Source organism: Oryctolagus cuniculus, chromosome 15, assembly GCF_051225735.1.
Source record: "Oryctolagus cuniculus isolate XC-2025 breed Fujian yellow rabbit chromosome 15, ASM5122573v1, whole genome shotgun sequence".
Lineage (NCBI taxonomy): Eukaryota > Metazoa > Chordata > Mammalia > Lagomorpha > Leporidae > Oryctolagus > Oryctolagus cuniculus.
In genome coordinates, this window is record NC_142881.1 from 13,338,926 (window position 1) to 13,359,077 (window position 20,152).

At 49.6% G+C, this 20,152-nt stretch overlaps 1 protein-coding gene across 10 annotated transcripts in view; it reads left to right on the forward strand.

Moving 5' to 3' along the window:
- The window catches only part of SHTN1 (shootin 1), a 162,149-nt gene that overhangs the window by 113,498 nt on the left and 28,499 nt on the right, over positions 1-20,152 (forward strand). For all 10 annotated transcript variants that reach the window (XR_007911130.3, XR_011382204.2, XM_017348610.4 and 7 more), the window contains 5 exons: positions 2,359-2,505; positions 5,730-5,883; positions 7,930-8,029; positions 14,603-14,685; positions 19,926-20,035. Coding sequence is in view for 8 of the 10 variants with exons in the window: in XM_017348610.4 (XP_017204099.1) it covers positions 2,359-2,505; positions 5,730-5,883; positions 7,930-8,029; positions 14,603-14,685; positions 19,926-20,035 (594 nt within the window). In the remaining 2 variants the exon portion in view is untranslated. The remainder of the gene's footprint in view (positions 1-2,358; positions 2,506-5,729; positions 5,884-7,929; positions 8,030-14,602; positions 14,686-19,925; positions 20,036-20,152) is intronic.

Genomic DNA, 20,152 nt, shown 5'->3' on the forward strand with positions numbered 1-20,152 from the left:
AGGCAGCTGTGGAATGGTATCAAGTTTACTTGATACTTGGTGTCCCGGGATCAGTTACTAGTTCTGTGACCTCAGAGCAGTCCTTCTGCCTCCTGGGGCTTCCCTTTCATCATGTGTAGAATGAGTGACAGTATGAACTGAGCCAAATGGCGTAATTTAAAAAAAAAATTTGGTAAACTACAAAATGCTGTATAGGGGAAAGAGATTGTGTTAAGAGCTACCCGTAGCTCGTGGTGGACTAAGCATAGGCTGTCCGCTCAGGAGGCCGGGACACCTCTCCACGGCTGGCTCAGGTGGTGGTATCCTGGTATCGGCCTTTCTCCCCAGCCGTGGTGCAGGGAGCTCGCTGGGCGAGGGATGCTTTCCCTCGCTGTGGACCACTGCCACGTCGTGCCTCCCGTGTCCCAGCCTTCTGCCAGTGCCATGACTGTCTTCTCACTTTAGAGATGAACGTGCAGCCCCTCTTGTTCACTTGCTTTGTTGACACCCAGTCCTTGGGCGTTTCACCACCCTGGGGCCTGTTTCCAGGGGACTGAGAAGTCACCCCTCGGCTGCAGTCATGGTATGGAGCCGATCTGCAGTGAGGTCTCCCTCCGGGGTCTGTATTTTGAGTCTGTGTGCATGCTGGGAGTTAAAGAAAGGGAGTTAAGGAAACATCAAAGCAGTCCTGGTGGGGATCCAGGGGTAGAAGGAGGACAAAGTGTAGCACTCCGGGGGTAGCATTTGAACATCAGATTATGGGTTTTTCCGGGCTCTTTCTGTGCTTGTAGCTGTGCTAGCAATGAACTCTGCAAAAGGTTCAGTCCAAGTACATCTGACTGGAAATACTATGATTCATTTTATTCAGAGTTTGATGGAAGGTGAGTAAATACTATTCCCCTACTACTTGGAAGAAAGAAAAAAGAATTGAAGTGCATCACCGTCCTCCAGAAAAGCTGCAGGAGCCTAAATAATGCAACTGAATAAGTAGTGGAGCGAGTTGGGGAGGAGAGGTTTAGCACGCCGCCCCCACTGCCGAAGCAAGCAGGTTGGCTGATGGTGACCAGGCCTGCAGATTACCTGAAGACATTGAGTTTTCCGTGTGTTTACACATTGATGCTAGAAAGCAAAGCAGATCAAGGCAAAACGTGAAGGCCAGGCAGTGGCAGAGGAGATAGAAGGAAGCAGCACGATTGTACTTACACGCGCGTGTGTGGCTGATTCGCTTACACGCGCGTGTGTGGCTGATTCACTTTGCTGTTCACCCGCTGGGGCCGTCAGCCTCAGTGATGGGTGGAAAGGGGGTGCTGACGAAAGAAATCCTCGTTGCTGACATCCCCAAGACTTGAAGCCGTGCGCCTGCACTCTTTCCTCTCCAAAATAGCAAAGCTGAAGTATAGGTAGACAGGTTTCCAGGGTCCTTTTTCCTGAGAGAGACCAAAACCCAGAAAAGCAGTTTAGAATGAGTCCTAGAGCCCCCACACTGCCGTTTTGCTCTATTCCATTTTTTTAAAAAAAAGATTTATTTATTTGAAAGGCAGAATTAGAGAGAGAGAGAGAGAGAGAGAGACCGAGACCGAGACCTCCATCCAGTGTTCACTCCCCAAATGGCTGAATTGACTAGGGCTGGGCCAGACAGGAGCCAGGAGCTTCATCCAGGGCTCCCACATGGATGCAGGGCCCTAGTACTTGGGCTGTCTGCTGCTTTCCCGGCCGCTGGGTTGGAAGTGGAGCAGCCGGTGCACCTAAGGGACGCCGGCGGTGCAGCCAGCGGAGCAGGGAGCGGCCTTGCTCGCTGCATCCACCACAGCGCTGCCTCCCTCCCCTTTGTTTTTTTAAAGACAGCATTACAGAGAGAGAGGGAGAACTTCCATCTGCTGGTTTGCTCCCCAAATGGCCTCAATCTGGGAGCCTGAAGCTCCACCTCTGTCTCCCACATGGGTGCCAGAAGCCGAAGCGCTTGGGCTGTCTTTTGCTGCTTTCCCAGGCCATTAGCAGGGAGCTGGATCAGAAGTGGAGCAGCCAGGGCAGGAACCAGCTCCCCCGTGGGATGCCGGCATCGCAGGCTGTGGCCTAACCCGCTGTGCCACAGGGTGGACCCCTGCCTTGCTGCATCCCTGGACTCACTGCCCTGGTCAGCTTGCTCTTGGCCAGTGGGCTGATGGTGTTACAGGAAAGGGGCACACTCCAAGCACCATCTTAACTAACCACTGGGCCACATGCCTGCCCCAGCAGTTACTACCTTTAAAATTGTTATATAATTCAGGGCTGGCTTTTAGCTTTCGAATAAAAGCTACAGCCGTTTTGCTGTTGCTTAAGTTGCAGTTGATGAAGATAGGTGGCATTGATTGATATGTACACTTTAATGAACTCTTGCAGATGTTCATTGAACAAAACAAGCTCAAGAGACAAAGCCACCTTCTGCTGCAGAGCTCCGGCCCTGACCAGCAGCTTCTGAAAGCTTTAGACGAGAATGCAAAACTCACCCAGCTCCTTGAAGAAGAGCGAATTCAGCATCAGCAGAAGGTAAGAGATTGTCTTCTGGACTCTTAGGTGTACACACACATACACACACACATCATACACACAACACACACACATGCACACACACAACATACAACACACACATGCACACACACAACATACACACAACACACACTCAGACATACGCACACACACATAACACACACTCACATTCACACTCATACACACACTACACTCACATTCACAGTCACACACACATACACACATTCACACACACACATTCACACTCACACTTAAAAGGAGAGGAGCCCATCCAGTCACTTGTGGCTGGGTAGTTTGCCCTAGCCACTAGATTCTTCCATCGATTTTTAGGAAACAATAACTACCATGTGAATGTAATTTATTGTCCAAGTAAAACTTAGAGCACACCGTTGTAGGCTCCCTAGTCATCTGCAAATCGTCCAAAGGGTCAGAAGAAGCGAGAGAAAGCGATCTGGTACACAAGCAGATCGGGTAATGCCTGCTGTGGGAATCTGACTTTAGGAGAAATTGTGTTTTTTAGAGACTGCACACATCAGGAGGGTGTGTTGGGGTAACAGTGCTCGATGGGAGGGCACAGGTTTTATTCAGAGAGGGAGGAGAAGAAAGGCCCACATCAGTAGGAACTGTTTAGAGAGCACGTCTGATTTTGTAAACTTGGACAAATGTATGTGTTTAGAGACTTCCTGAGTGGGTGCTGCCGTGTGTCTCAGTGGAGCTGTTTCAGCGGACACGGCTGCCTGTGTGCTGTGCAGTCATGGCGCTGGGCAGGGAGGAGGAGGCGGGGGTGGAATAAAGGCTGAAATTAAAGAAGCCACTTAGGGAAAATTGCATCAGCGGTGGGCAGCAGTTAAGATGCCCGCATCCCACATCAGAGTGCCTGGGTGGGGTTCCCACCTCCAGCTTCCGACAGTGCAAGCCGCCAGAGGTAGTGGTGATGGCTCAAGTAATTGGGTTCCTGCCACCCCGGGTCGGGGTGGGGGGATCTGGATTGAGTTCCTGGCCTCACCCTGGCCATTGCAGGCACTTGGGGAGTGAACTAGCAGATTGGAGCTCTGTCTCTCCCTCTCTCCCCCCATCTCCATCAAAGAAATAAAACAACAAATAAAATACTGCTTGCAACAAGCCGTGAAGAAACGGCTGTTAGCTACTGTTTGTGATCACCTGTCAGTCTCTTTGAGCGATAGTAATATTTGATTCTGAAGTTTTTAAGAATGTGGTGGTGAGCTGATTCCTTCTGTCCTCAGCTGGAAATGCTGGCGCATGGGAGGAGTGGCTCTGGGTGGGTGGGTGGGTGGGGACACCAGCACTGGCCCCGGGAGAGAGCACTGGCCCAGGGAAGGAGGGGAGAATTCCCCCCCTCCATCCCCTTCTGTCCCTCTCCCTCCCTTCCTCTCTCTTTTCTTGTCCCTGTAGGTAGGAATTACCTTTTCACATTAAAAGAGGGAAAGAGAATGTCCTCCCCTGCCACATTTATTCTAGAATTTAATTTTTTGCTCTAAAAAGTCCAGGCATTTGCAGTTAACTCCTTCAGTAAGTAACACAGACCTAGAGCCCACTCAGTGTTCTGGGGAACAGGACTAAAGTGGCATGGACACCTTGTCGAGGGGGGTACTGAAGACGGAATACAACTTACGAATGGAATCATAGCAGTCACTACTTCTACGACTTCTGCTGTCCCCTTATTCTGGAAAATCTTTCATGCAAGGGGCTTGCAGTATTTCTTACCTGTCTGTAAGTTTTCCTTGCCAAGTAAGCAATTTGTAAAACACAACTGCATTGTTTTTGCAGTCCTAAAAAATAGCATATATTATGGGCCAGCACTGTGGCGCAGCAGGTTAACACCCTGGCCTGAAGTGTGGGCATCCCATGTGGGCGTCGGTTCTAGACTCCGCTGCTCCACTTCTGATCCAGCTCTTTGCTGTGGCCTGGGAAGGCAATAGAAGATGGCCCTAGCCCTTGGGCCCCTGCACCCGCATGGGAGACCCAGAAGCTCCTGGCTTCAGATTGACGCAGCTCTGGCCATTGCGGCCAATTGAAAAGTGAACCACCAGATGGAAGACCTCTCTCTCTCTCTCTCTCTCTCTCTCACTCTCTGCCTCTCCTCTCTATGTGTAACTCTGACTTTCAAATAAATAAATAAATCTTTTTTAAAAAATAGCATATGTTCCTTTTAAGAAAAATTTTTTAAATGTTGGAAAAAGTTAAGATTACCCAAGAATCCCACATTTCAATACATACCTAAATTTTATACAGAAATATATTTTATGTGTATGTATTTTGTATATATTGCTTGTTCAAATGAAATAATACCTTAGCACCATTTTATAATGGTAACATCTTCTCATGGCAGTATATAGCAAGTATGTGATTTTGAAATGCTTGTGTGGCATTTTATTAATGAACATACCATAGTTTATTAGATCAGCAGTGCTGTGCACATTCAGCATATCCCAGCTTTCACCGTCACAAAGAAGACCATAGTGTGTTTATTCGCAGGCTTGTCTGAGGGCTTTTTAAAGCAGATTCCCAAAGTTGGTGCCGTTGGACCAGAGATCTTTGCTTCATTGGAGGCTTTGATGCTTGCTTCCAAATTGGGACTTTCAGAGATTTAAATACCACCTGAATTTTTCTCTTGAAAATGAATACAAAAGCGTTAATCTTTTTTCAATGAAGTTTTAGGTATTTTACTTTTGGGAACCCATGTTTAAAAGTTAAAGTGGCTGGTATTTATTTATTCATTTATTTTAAAGATTTATTTATTTATTTGAAAATCAGAGTTACACAGAGAGAGAGAGGTCTTCCATCCAGTGGTTCACTCCCTCATTGGCCACAACAGCCAGAGCTGCACCGAGCCAGGAGCCTCATCCGGCTCTCGCACGTGGGTACAGGGGCCCAAGGACTGGGGTCATCTTCTACTGCTTTCCCAGGCCGTAGCAGAGAGCTGGATCAGAAGTGGAGCAGCCAGGACTAGAACCGGCGCCTATATGGGATGCCGGTGCTTCAGGCCAGGGTGTTAACCCACTGAACCACAGCACCAGCCCCTATAGTAAGTTTAAGTTAAAGAGCTGATAATGATTTTAAGTCTTACCTATACCCAGAATATATGTGGCATTCAGGACAGAGTAGAATCTTTGTTGTAAAGTTAAAAACAATTTATTTTTCCCCTTTCTTTTCTTTGAAGAGGAAAACCCATCACCCCACGAGAGTTTGCTTGTAACTTACAGGTCAAAGACTTAGAGGAGCGGCTGGAAAACGAAGCCCTGCACAAAGAGATCCACAGCCTCAAGCAGCAGCTGGAACTCCTGGAGGAAGACAAGAAGGAGCTGGAACTGAAGTACCAGAGCTCGGAGGAGAAGGCCAGGAACTTGAAGCATTCCGGTAGGAGCGCGGCGTGGGCTGCGTGGGCCGCCGTGCGTGGTCGCTGGCCTGGGAGCTTGCCCGCCCGCTGCAGCAACTAGCCAGTCCTGGCCGATCCCTGAGTGTGAGGGAAGGCGCGGCGATGCGAGCCGAGCCCTCGGTTCCTCACTCTGGCCATTCAGTGAGCTGCAGAGCCTCTGCGAGTCTCACGTGCAGGATCAGGCACAAAGATGCCGCTGGCCCGCCCTCGGGGGGAGCATTCACTACCTACTCGCTGGATTTTGTTCACTTTTGAGGAAAAGAGTTAACCTTTTTTGTACTACCTTCATCTTGGGTATCTAATTCCACACATGAAATAATACTTTCTATATCACGTCTCACGTCTCACCGGGAAACGGGTAACAATACGTGTATTAAATGGGAAAACTTGTAAAGCGCCTGGGGGTTCTTAAGGACTTGCTCGTTTCGCTGTGGAAGGCTTAGCAGGAAGGTGAGTCGGATTCCTGTGCGGGCCTGGGTCCAGGGCTCTGCTGGGAGCTGGGTAATTGTAGGGGGCTGGTTCGTTCCCTTTATAACAGCTGCAGTGCTCACTTCAAGTCGTTCTGGTTAATTTTACATTAGAGTTTTGAAATATGTACAGAAGAACCATATAGACTTTTTTTCCTTTAAAAAAAAATTCAGTGCTTTGTAACCCACAGTGGAACTTGGATACAGTTTATTTTTTAAAAATCGCCGTTCTTTTTAGTAGCCTGTAGCCGAGGCCGTCTTGATGGTGAACTGAAGAGGTGGAAGCCTGAGACACTTGAGATTCAGCGCTGTGTTTTATGCCCAGCCCTACCTGAAAAATGCAAAGGGCAGCGAGCGCACTGTGCCTTTGACAGACATCGCATATGAAATGACTGGAGGGTTCTTGTTAGGGAGTGCGGCCTGTTGGCAGGGGCAGGGGCAGGAAATGGACAGACCCTCAGAGTGCCCTAGTCCTGGATAGTGAGCAGGCAAGTTGCCTGCGGGTGTAGACTGCCACAGTACTTGCACAGGAGCCCCTGTCGTCGGCATCAGCACCTGGGAGAGCACTTTGCACCGAGTCCCCGGGAGTTGGGCACGGGCTCCAGCAGCGCCGTGCCTGCACAGGCCCTTTCCCATGGCTGCTGCTCAGGAAACCGGATTCGTGCATGGCTTGAATGAATCGAGTGAGCGATTTGTATTTCCAGAAGCTCTTCACAAGACCAGGAAGTCTCTGAGTTACAGACATCCGGGTGTCGGAGTCTGGTTACAAAGCAGGACTCTGGAATTTTCAGTGTTGGAGGACGAGGAAGCAGAGGAGAGACGTGCAGCCATTCAGATTTGCAGCTCAAGGGCATCTTTGAAATCAGTTCTCGGCCACTGCACTTCTAGCGGCAAGCCTTAGCAGTCTCTGCGTTTGAGTAGTACACTCCTTGTTAACAGATGTTTCTTCAGCCTGCTCAGTCCTATCTTCTACCTTTCAGGCATTGGCTGAGATTTTTCTTTTTTCTTTTTTAAAAGTTATTTATTTATTTGAAAGACAGAGTTAGAGAGAGAGAGAGAGAGAGAGAGATATCTTTCATCTGCTGGTTTACTCCCCAGATGGCCGCAATGACTGGAACTGAGCCAATCAGAAGCCAGGAGCTTCTTCTCAGTCTCCCATGTGGGTGCAGGGACCCAAGGACTTGGGCCATCTTCTACTGCTTTCCCAGGCCACAGCAGAGAGCTGGATCAGAATTGGAGCAGCCAGGACTCGAACTGGCATCCCATATGCAGGCTGTGTCTTCACCCGCTACGCCACAGCACCTGGCCCTGAGTTTTTTCTTTATGAAAGTTGTGTATTCAGCAAAATGAAGGCAACATTTTGCTCGAATGGCCCTTCTTGCATTAGTGATAGGCCAGATAATAAAAAATGTGAAAAGTTTTGCAGTTCCTACTGAGGTTTCTAACTTTGCCTTAATAAAAAGCACTTGATTTTGAGAGAGGTTATATATTTTGTTACATGTGTCAAAGAGGCCTACTTGCTTATTTCCGCTTTCTTCTGAATGCTTGCTTTCCTTGCAGTGGACGAACTCCAGAAACGCGTGAACCAGTCTGAGAATTCAGTACCTCCACCCCCTCCTCCTCCACCGCCACTCCCCCCTCCGCCTCCCAACCCCATCAGGTAAGCACGGCCGGGAAGACCACTCTGCCTCAGACCTTATCTCTTGGCACAGGACCTGAAGGCTTTGCTAATGGTATTATCTTTTATTGATTTATTTTTAAATGATCAGCTTAGGTCACAGGGCAGTAAAAAGTCTAAGATAGCAGGTGCTGCTTCTCTCGGAAAACGTTCTGAGGGTCAGTGTGATGCTCCTCCTAGTGTCTGAGGATCTTGGATGTTCCTGGAGCGAGCTCGCCTGTGGCCTGGTGGTTACGGAGCCTGCCCCACACTGGTGTGCCTGGCTTCTGCTGCTGGCTCTGGCTCCCCACGCCAGCATCCTGCCAGGAAAGACCCTCGGCGGCGGCTGTGATTGGAGCTGAAGTAGCCGGGTTCCTGCCACTCACTCCGGAGACCTGGGTTGTGCTCCTGGCCCCGGCCCTGGCCCAGCCTCAGCTGACCATAGTGCACATTTGGGGAATGAACCAGCAGGTGGGAAATCTGTCGGCCTCTGTCTCTTTGTCTCTTAGTCTCTTAAATAATAAATTTGAAAACCTTTTTAAAGATTTATTTAGTTACTTGAGAGGCAGAGTTGCAGACAGAGGGAGACAGAGAGAGATCTCCCATCCACTGGTTCACTCAGCAAATGCTCACAACAGCCAGAACCAGGTCAGGCCTAAGGGAACTCAGTCCAAGTCTGCCACACGTTGGCAGTGACCTAACTGCTTGAGCCATCACCTGCTGCCACCCAGGGTGCTTACTAGCAGGAAGCTGGAACTGGGAGTGGAGCCAGGACCCAACCCCAGGCACTCCAGTATGGGTTGCAGGCATTCTGTGCGTTTCTTAAATGCTATGCAGAAGGCCCACCTCTAAACTTATTGTTTTAATTGCCGTTTTCCATGTACTTTTTGAAGTACTGTTGTGTATAGTGTGGGCCTTAAAAAACATCTGGCGAAGCAGTTCCGTGGCCTGCACGTGTGTTCTGAGCTGGCGTGCCTTCTGTGTTCCAGGAGCTGCACTTGGGTTTTCCATCTTAGATGCTCTGTGAATTTCAGCCTACAACATTGGGATTTCCTGTAAAACCAAGGAATTTGGAGCTTCGCTAGAATGTTTGCATCTTTTTCTCCACTAATCTGAGTTTGAAAAGCTCTGGTGTGCTCAGTTCTTTTAGAAGTGAAAGTACTAAATTAAAACTTAAACGCAAATTGTTATAAATCAGTAATTAAATGAAAAGTGCTAATTATTTCTATCTCTAACCTTATATTTAAACCTTTAAAAATGCTGAAGGAGGAACCACCCATAAGAAAAATAATTTATGTTTAGATTCTGGCAAACAGGAAATCGTGTTTGCAAACAGGGATTGGCATTTTTTGGAAGCCTAGCACGGCTGTGTGGCACTGGGTGCGTGGCACTGGGTGCCTCACCAGAACGCACCGGAGGAAGACTTTGCCGCCTTTATGGTTCTGCGTGTGCCGGCCGAATTGCACAAGGCGGCCTGCTTGCCAGGGAGACAGCTTAGCTCCTCAGGTCGTGAGTGATGCTGGCTGCTTTTAAAGAAATGATTTATTCTTTAACAAACAGCATTTAAACTTTTGCAAGGTGTTTTTTTTTTAACCTTTCATTAACTCATGCGATTTGTTTAATCCTTTCACACAGAGAGGCCATTTATTCACACTTTGCACCTTTGCTGATCCATGTGAATAGAATGCATAGCGTGTTCCTCCCACACAACTCTGAAAGTGGGACTTTGCCTTTTAAAAAGATTCTCATTAGTTTTCCTTACTGAGTAAGGTATGACATAATCTACTTTAAGCCATTGAAGTCGTTAAGGCAACATAATTTTTACACGTGATCGATCTGAGAGTCAATTGAAAGAATTCCAGGTATTTAAAATTCCTTCTCTCCTGGGTAGCTAAGTCTGTAGGAGATATTCTGAATTTGACATTTAAAATTGGAAATTCGTCACTTTGATCTTTCTCTAAGGTCCAGAATTTTGAGCTGATAGGAAAGGTCACTTCTGTCTGTGAGGAGGGAGAACTATGAAAAAGCAATTTAGAATCTTGCTGTTGGCCTGTAATTTTTAGTCTCAGAACTGTGGAGAGCCCCTGGAATTAAAAGTGAAGTATAACCTAAATAGAATTGTTTTGCAAAGAGCTCTTTATGGTTACAGTGGGAAATGAATGTGGAACTCAGGACCACGAATGTCTCAAGCATGAACTCTTGTATAAGGCTCTTTAAAGAAAATTGTTATTGAAAAATGTGAATGATTTTTATTACAAGCAGAATTTTAAACAGTAAAGGACATGATTTTTCAGGGAAAAAATGAATTTTTCTTCTTTTTGCTGAGGAATGCTTTCTTGTCAAATATCCTTGCATGTGTATTGCGTTTCAGTGGGCTTTGAGTGCACTGGTGGAGGTGCTCCGACTTTGTTCCCAAGCCGTTTGTTTTACCCCAAAGTGAGTGGGGGGAAGATGAGGGCCCATCGGCTTTTTCAGTGGCTTTATTGCCTTACCCTCTCCTTGCCCGCTCGTTTGACCGGACAACAGGAAGGAAAGAGGACGAGAGTAAGAAGCGTGCTTTGCTCATTTTTCCCAGTGGTAATAAAAGTAAAGCAGGTCCTGGCGTGTGTGGTTCCTGGGGAGGGATGGGTGTGTTTGTTGGGGGTCCCCAGGAGATGGAACCAGCAGACTGTAGGTACAGAGCTGTGGATACAGGTAGATAGAGCTACGCATGGGTGTACTGTGAGGAACTGGCTCGTGAGATCAGAGAGGCTGACTGGTCCTGAGACCTTAGGGGGAGCCAGCAAGCCGGAGCCCAGGAGAGCCACTGCTGCCCTTCCAGGCTGAGGCCCAGGAGAGCCACTGCTGCCCTTCCAGGCTGAGGCCCAGGAGAGCCACTGCTGCCCTTCCAGGCTGAGGCCCAGGAGAGCCACTGCTGTCCTTCCAGGCTGAGGCCTGAGGCCAGGAGGACCTGCGCTCTGGTTCCATTCTGGAACCCTGACCCTATTCATTTGCTCAGTAGTCTGAGCCCCATCGGGACGGTTGGCTCCTTTTCAACATTGCAGATGATTTTCCTCTGGGCACCGTGCCTGTGCTTCAACTCAGAACATTTTTTAAAAAGATTTATTTATTTGCTTGAGAGACAGAGTTACCACAGACAGAGAGAGAGACAGATCTTCCATCCGCTGGTTTACTACCCAATGGCCACAGTGGCCAGAGTTGGGCTGATCCGAAGCCAGGGGCTTCTTCTGGTCTGTACGTGGGTATAGCGGCTCAGGCACTTGGTCCATCTTCTCCTGTTTTCCCAAGCCATCAGCAGGGAGCTGGATTGGAAGTGGAGCAGCCAGGACTCGAAGTGGTGCCTGTGTTGGCACTGCAGGCAGATGGTTAACCTACTACACCACAGTGCCTGCCCCACTCTCTCATCCCCTTAGGTGGTTTGCACTGATGAGTGTGTCTGTTTACTCCATGTAGGTAAACATATTGAAATACTCGGAGCAGTACAGCTCACTTCCTGATAATGCACTGTCAGGATTTCCTTCCAGAAACAGAGGTGGGCTCAGAGCAGCGGGTGGCCACAGCCTCAGGGGGGCCCCGCCCGCCTCCCCCCAGGTCCACACGGACCTGTGTCCTGCTTCACCCATGGACTGCGCAGGTGACGGGAGGGAAAAGCGAACAAAGAGAGCTGACCCTATTTCATTCCTTGTAGCTTCTGGAATGAGATGTGCTCATTTTAAACTTGTGTGTGCATTAGAATCTCCAACTTTTGTGGAAACGACTTAATTCCGTTCTTGGTCGTTGTGAGCATAGGGGACAGAAACCAGGAGAAGTCAGAAGCGTGGGGACTGGGGTAGCTCAGGATCTGATTATTGTTAACTGTGCCTTATGGGAGATGGTCCAGTCTCTTTGGGAGGTTTAAGAAAGTATGATGAGAAAGGGGATGAAGTGGAAACTAAAAATAAACTAAAATAAAGTAAAAAAAATCTAAAAATAGGTCGCTAACACACACTGGGTTGCCATGTCGTCCGAGCTGGTGTCGCTCTGTGTGTCCAGGCATCCCTTTTCCCAGGGACTGCGTGATGCCACTCCTGTCCTCTGAGTGTTTGTTTTCCCTGGCTGACTTCCCAGCTCATCTCCCTCAGCCTTATTGTGTCTTAGACGTTCACTACATGGAAGACATCCACTGTGCAGCTGGTAAATTCTTGATTCATTTTTCAGGGCCATCATTTTACGTGGGAAATAACAACAATGTCTAAGGGACACAGCCACTGTTTCAGAATAATGTACAGCGAGCTTTCGTGTGCTCAGCAGGCCGCTCACATTGCAGAGCCACGCCGGCCTCTGGGGTCCTTGCCTAACCCACCTCTACTCCTCCCTACTCACTGTCCTGCCATTTGTGATGATCATTTATTTTTATTTTATTTATTTATTTTTGCCAGGCAGAGGTAGACAGAGAGAGACAGGGAGAGTTATAGACAGTGAGAGAGAGACAGAGAGAAAGGTCTTCCTTCTGTTGGTTCACTCCCCTAATGGCCACTATGGCCGGTGCTGCGCCTGTCCGAAGCCAGGAGCCGGGTACTTCCTCCCAGTCTCCCATGCGGGTGCAGGGACCCAAGCACTTGGGCCATCCTCCACTGCCCTCCCGGGCCACAGCAGAGAGCTGGACTGGAAGAGGAGCAATCGGGACAGAATCCGGCGCCCCAACCAGGACTGGAACCTGGGGTTCTGGCACCACAGGTGGAGGATTAGCCTAGTGAGCCACGGCGCTGGCCCATTTACTTGTCTTTTTTTAAAGGAACATTTTCCTGCCTACACACGTATCCTTTGAGGGGCAGAAAGGATGTGGTACCTGTCTTCACCCCTCAGAAGGGTTGTAGCCAGCACTCCTGTAGCAAGGTCCAGGTGACTCAGAGTTTGGCCCGACACTAGAGCCTTCAGACTACAGACCCAAAGGACCAGAGGAAGCTTGTGTGATGGGGTTCAGTGAGAAGCAGACAGCTGTGTAGACTGACGACAGAGGGGTGGGGTGTGATGGTAGCAGGCTGAGAGGGGCCGCCTGAGGATGCCTGGCTGGTTTTTTTTGGCCTCTCTGCACATTCCTTCGCCTGCAGGCATGGGGCAGGACCCCTTTTGGAATGAGGTCTCATGCCTGCCGTCAGGCGGGGTGCCTCAGAGGGTTCCTTTAGGGCCAGTACCTGCACAGGAAGGGCAGGCACTATTTCTAGTTTGCTTGGCTTACCTTGGGGAAGAGCAATTCTGGTTTCCACGAATCACTTCCAGGGAAGGGAACGGGGGAAGGTCAGAGGGAGACCTCACTCGGAGGCCCTCCCGGAGTCCCTGCTTTTGTCCAGCGTGCCAGTGTGCTCTGCTTGTGTTTTGTGAGCCCCAGAAATTCCTCTACTGCCAGGAGCGTCTCCAGGGCCTGTTTGGAAACTCGATGGGATTGGGACTGTCCTGTGTGTGTTGTGTCTTGCTCTGTTCACGCGACACTATTTTGCAGTCCTTCCGTGTTCATTGATGCACAGTGTACCACGCGAATCCATTGTGCTGTTGACAGACACTGGAGTTCTTAGGGTTTGGGGGCATCACGGCAGTGCTACTCGAGTGTTCCCGGCCCAGCGTACCGGTTCCTGGGGGTCCCGGCTCCTAGTCCTCTTCCTCTGCGCTAGATGAAGCCAGGGGGCTTTCCGCAGTGGCACCATCAGTGTCTGTTACCCTCCTCCCGAGAATTCCTCCCCTGCCCACCGACTCGTGATATTCCCAGGCTGCAGTCTGTCCACTTGTTAAGTGTAGACTTGCACTGCAGGATGGGTTTAGTTTGTGTTTTCCTAATTACAGTGAAGTCAGGCCCCTTTTTTCGTTATGTGTATTGGACATTTTGGCATTCTCCTCTGTGGAGTTTCCAGGTTTTTGTCCTTTTTTTAATATATATTGGGTTCTCTGCTCGCTCTCACTGATTTGTGTAATTTATATGTCCTGTGAATTATCTTTGTGACTTACCATAGTCTTTCACATACAAAGGTTTAAAAATTGTAAGGTGGTCAGATTGATCAGAATCTGTATTTTACAGATATTTTTAAAACACAGACCGGAGAGATGGTGGTCCCAATACATTTTTATCACAAAACACTCTGTCTGCATCGAGCAGATTCCAGGGTGTCCGTGGCCACGTTTCCCAGGGCGCTGTGTGCTGACAACGCGCTCCCTCCTCTCTGAGGCACTCCCTGGCCCTCTCCCCTTCCCTCTCCCCTCTCCCCTCTGCTGCAAACCCAGCGCATCAACAGCTGCCTCTGGACGTTGGCGCATGGAGACCGAAGATTTTTGTGTTTTCCTTTACAGATGTGTTATATCTTGTACCAGTAGCTACAGAAGTCCTCTCCCTCCATTCCTTAACTTGGTTTTACACAGAAGGGATGAGACATATTTACCTGCTGAAAAATGAGGAAAAGTTTAGTGTTAGTGAAAGGAGAAAGTCGACTACTTTAATACTGCGCCTACAGAAATGTCATGTTTTTACTGATGATTTAGATTCTACATGTTTTAGTTTCTCAGTCACAAGGCCTCCGGTAATGTCCTGCATTTTTCTTCCTTCCGAAGATCTCTCATGTCCATGATCCGGAAACGATCCCACCCCAGTGGCAGTGGTGCTAAGAAAGAAAAGGCAGCGCAGCCAGAAGCAGGTAAGCCTGGTTCCGTGTGATTCGCGTCGTGCGGTTTCTGCATTCGCGTCTTGGTTGAGTTCCTGACTGCGTGCAGGCTGTTGAAAGGGAGGTGTGCAAGTTCACAGTCGGTACCCGTGAAGCTCTCCTGTGTGTCCAGAGGAGAGAAGCAGGTGCTTATCCCAGGGATGCACTGGGAAGAAGGGGTACTGGGAGCTGCTCTGGTGTGTAAGGACAAGAGAGGGAGGAACTACAGATGGGGGCGTCCCGGGGCGGGGTGGGGAGGGGAATTCTTGCTGTTGATAGCAGCTGAGCTAGCTACCCGCTGGGTGTTGTGTGCTGGAGACACAAAGTATAAACATTACCGATACAAAGTATAAACGTTACTGTCTGCTGTGCTGGGCTGGGAGTAATAAACAAGTGGCCGACCAGGTGGATGCATTGTCTTCAAATTCAGTTTCTGTTGGGACTGTGCAGCAGCTGTCAGAGGCTCTGAGATGAGGCGGGTGGCCTAGGCATCACCCGGGCAACTGTCAGGCGGAGTAGTTGCACTTAGTGTGAGGGAGGGGCTCAGCGCGTTAGGGCACTGGAAGGAAGCTGGTCGGGCTGACCGTGGGGCGAGTGGGGGCGAGAGGGAGCGAGAGGGAGCTCGGGCCTGTGGCCAACGTTTGGAATTTCTTCTAAGGGCAGTACAGGCTGTAAGTAGGAGTGCAGCGTGGGAGGGTTTGGGCTGGGGGAGTGGACGGGAGTCAGTGCAGCGGTGCGTGGGAGTGGTGATGGTGGCGTGGGCGACGTCACGGTAGGTTGAGGCACTGTTTGGGGAGGGGAGGCCACAGGACCCTACAGTTCAGGGGAGAGTTGGACACGGAGGGAGAAGGGGTTGAGGCAGAGGCGCCGTGGCCTGCTGCAGAGCCGGTTGACAGAGCCGTCAGCAGTTGCGTGTGCAGCCTCCGGAGAGCCGAGGCCTGAGAGGCCGGCCCGGAGCTCTGTCCTGTATGCCCACAGACTGTAGAGCCCACGTTGGACTCCCCAGGGTTTGCTCAGCGCTTGCTGGCTACAAGGCCCGGTGGAGTCGCCTGGTTCAAGCCCAGGTTGGCCGACTCCCTCCCGGCCCCCTTTTCCATATCATTGCTGTGCCGGCTTCTCCGATCACGGGCCTGATCCGGTTGTCCTACCTCTGCAGACGTCCTGCACGAGCACAGGATCCACACCCTGCACTCTGCCTGTTGGCTTTGGCTTCGGCCTGCCATCTCGTGGCCTGTCTCGCTTTGGGTTGGGCCTTTCCGCTCAGCCGCTGTGCCTTTGCTCGTCTCCTCCCCCCTTCCAGAATTGCTCTCACGTTCCTTGGTAGTGACAGCAAGATGCTGTTCTGCCTGTGTGGCCCCTGTGCAGGTTCCAGACGGGTGACCTGTGTGCTGTAGTCTCTTCCTCCCCTGTGAGTTAATGCCGGGGTCAGTGCCGCACTGCCGTGTTTTGCGGGAGCGGCTTCCTCTCAGTTCTGTCCCACTCCTCGCCAGTGCCCCGGCTCCAGCGTTTGAATTCTGCCCACACCTGTGCCCCTGCAGACTGCAAGCTCCCGGAGGGTTTACTCTGAGCCACAGCCTCCGCAGCCTCACTGCAGAACGAGTGGGGGTGGGGCTGCGTCTCTCTCTCAGCAGGAACCTTGCCGCTCCATCACCAGGGAACCTGCACCGGCTTTCTGAGCCTGCCTCCCATTCGGCAGCTTCCTGCTGTCTTGTTGAAGTCAAGGAGCTTTCGTTACCTTGATGACCTCACGTCAGATCTGAACATGGGTACTTTAGAAATTTCGTGTGTTGCAGTGGCATAAGATTTTCTTTAATGCCTTAAAAAAAGTGAAAGAGAAAAGTAGTCCCGTGGAATTGAGAAATTCATTTCAATTTCTTCCGGGTAATAACAGAGGTTTAACTGAGTAACAAGGTGATGGTTTTGTCTGAGGGTTTCATTTTTTTGTTTTGTTTTGTTTTGGAGGAGCTAACTTATTTTTCAAGTAGGTCTTAAAATTTAAGCCCCAATTAATTACATGGAGCTTTTTGATCCAAGACTGACCTTGAAGCACTAACTCAGAGAACATTTGATTTTGTTTTCTGTGGCAGTTCAATAACATTAGACCCGTTGTCTTCATCTGTCCCTTTGCTTTAATCTCCAGGACCCTACATATTTCTATTGTCCCCCTGATTACACGCTTTTGTGAGACAATTACCAACTGCGTGATTGCAGAAAGAATTACAAAACATACCATGAGCTCCCCGTGGGTGACTCTTGCCGATTTATTAGAACTGCTTAACAGTTCAGAAGTTTGTATGGATTGCTTTTTGCTATTTCACGACCAGGGTCGCCGAGAGAGAAAGCTTGTGCCGCTAACCTAGCGTTGCCTTGTGTTGTGCCTGAGTAGGGAATCTGATAAGAGTGATTTCTTTTCCTTGAGGCCAATTAAGCCTGCACATTTGGAAAAGGCTGAGAAATTAAAGCCTGGGTTTTAATCTGTACACAATACAGATAGCACACTTCCCGGAATTATCACTGAGATTCTGGCAAGCAGATATAGGGAACCACTTGGAATTCCTGCTATGTTAGATGCTGTAGCAGCTTTGAATGCTGTAGACCACGGTTCTCCATCTGTCTGCCTTCATTAGGCTTTGTGTGGTGCGTTTAATTGGGTTCAGCATTGCTGACGGAGGGCTAATCTGTTGGTAGGCTGTGTTCCCATCATCACACACCTCTTCCTGGTCCTGCTCAAAATGGCAGGCTTCCTGCAAAAGCCAGCGTTTTTCTGAGACTCTTTTCTAAATTCCCAGGGGTAAATCCCGTACCCAAACCAGGTGCTTGGCAGAGCTGGGTTTCAGCTCCCGGGATTTTGAATCGGGTCAACAGACGCTCAGGGCCGCGCGCGCGCGCAGTGCACAGGGAATGAGTGGGTGAGGAGAAGAACGCGTGAATTTCTCCCGCAGTCTGGGTCCGTCACACCCCTGTTGACCTGCGTGAGTGTTCAGAACAGGCTGCCCGGAAGACGCTGCTCAGGACCACACTGTGGGTCGACCCGCAGTTCTGTCATCTTCCCGTCACCGGTGGATGGGTTCCAACTTTGGTGGCCATGTTCCCCACGTCTGGCAAAAGAGACTCTTGACTTCTGGATCTGAAAGGCGATGCGTGGTGTGTGTGTCGGAGGAGAAGCTTACATGGGGTTTGGTGCTGTGCGTGGTTTCAGACGTCCCTGGGGGTCTCAGCCTGTGGATGGGGAGCCCTGCTCTAGTTTCTATTTCAGCAGCTGCTGAGCCTGACACACTGCATTTGAAGTCAGGACTGAACACAGCAATGATCCCATCACTGTGGTCTGCAGAGGTCAGATTGATGGAAAGTTCTAGACTTTCTTATTGCTCCCCAAGGCACTTACTTAAGAAGAATGGCTTCCCAGGGTTATAGAGAAGGACCTTACAGCAAGGAAAAAAGCTGTGACTTAGGCCTCATTAGCACAAAGGCTGATCCTGGTGCTAACTGGCCTGGGCACAGGGTTGTGGTCGCCTTGGTTTTTGGGGTTTACTCCCACTCGGGCAGGAAAAATCTCAACAGCCGGTTAATGCCAGAACTCAGAGGTCAGTCCACACGTACTGACTGCGTGGCTGCCATACAGCAGGCAGTGCAGAGTGTGTTCAAGATGCCGTGTGGGAGTTCTGCTGGAGCGACATAAATGTGAATGTGTTGGCCAGCGGGACATGAGAGCCATCCGGAGCTGTGCGCTGTGGTGATAAACATTCCCAAATGGTTCAGAGCTTTTGGTCAGCCTGTTCTGCAAGCGAAGCAAATCTCACCATCCAGATTAAGCTGAAGGTCACCTGAGTTGTTTGCATCTAACCGATACGTGTCTCAGCAGTTTTGTTGTTGCTATTTTTGTACGGTACGGTGGTGCAAAGGTTAGATATTTGCCAATGTTTTTATCAAATTCAGTCGCTTAATTGCATTCATTGCTAGATGTATGTTTTCTTTTTTTGAAAATTTGTGTGTATGTGCATTTTTGTTTACTTTGAGAGGCAGAAAGAAAGGGAGAGGGAGACCTATACATGGGAGAGAGGTGGGGAGGCACAGACACTCCCATCTGTCGGTTCACTCCCCAAATGCCTGCTGTGTTCCCTGCCTGGGGCTGAAGCTAGGAGCCAGCAACTCAGTGCAGGTCTCGGCTTGGGCGACAGGAGCCCAGTCCTTGAGCCTTTCCTTCAGCCTCCAGGGTCTGCACCTCACGAAGCTGGAGGCGGGGCAGAGGCGGGAGCCCAGTGCTGCAGGCACTCTGCTGCGACCTGGGGACTTGATCGGCATCCCAGCCACTGGGCTGATTGCCCACCCCGGGTGTTTTCTTCCTCCTCTTTTAAAATTTGTTTGTTTGTTAGAAAGTCAGAACTACAGAGAGAGAGAGAGAGCGAGAGAGCCAGCCTCCATCTGCTGTTTCATTCCCCCAGATGGCAACAAGGGCCATGGCTGAGCCAGGCCAAAGCCAGGAGCTTCTTCCAGGCCTCCGGGGCAGGCGGCCTCCCGGGCGGGCAGCAGGGCCCGAGCACTTGGCCGTCCTCCACGGCTGAAGTGGAGCCGCACCTTCCCCTCTTGTGCCACAACAACACCGGCCCCTGAATGTTTTCTCTTAATGGTTGATGATTTTAAAAAGATGTGAAAAAGGTTGTCTTAAATATTTCCTTTCCATGTGATTTCTCAACAAAAGACGGCAGCTTCAAAATAGATCTCAGCTGTTTACTGCACATTTTCTGACTGTGGGCTTCTTCCAGTGAGGAAACAACTTCCTTGACTCCCCTCCCCCCATGTTTCTCAGATGGATTTTGGTAACTTTTCCTTCTTTGGGCTGATTTCTTTGACATACGGTGTAGCTGCAGTTATAGCAGCATCTTTGAGACAAAGATGAGTGACTGTTTGGGATTAGGTGCAAAGCTGGACTTTTAAAGAACAAGAGCATTTCAGATTGTTACATTGTCAGGTGTACAAATCTACTTTAGCACACGTATGGCCATACTGATTTGCTTCCATGCTACATATTCGGTGTTAATGTTTACAACTCTCATATTTCTGATTTTATCTTTGATTTAAAAGTATACATATATTTTACAAAAGTGCTGGCTGGTAGCTGTTAACTTTACAAGTTACTCATATTCTGCACGGTGCAGTGTTTCTAAGTTACCGACCATAGGGATTGGCTGCTTTCTTGTAATAAAACATGACTTTTGTATGTGTTCTTTGGACAGCTGAAGAAGTCACAGATCTAAAGAGGCAAGCAGTGGAAGAGATGATGGATAGAATTAAAAAGGGGGTTCACCTCAGACCCGTTAATCAGACGACCAGGCCCAAGGCACAGGTAGGCCACTGACGGATGCTTCTTCTCTCCCCCACCCCAGAATTTCCTTTCTGAAAAACGTAAAAATCTGAAATTTGACGAAAGCTACAGCAGGACTGATTGTCACAGCCTAGGGTG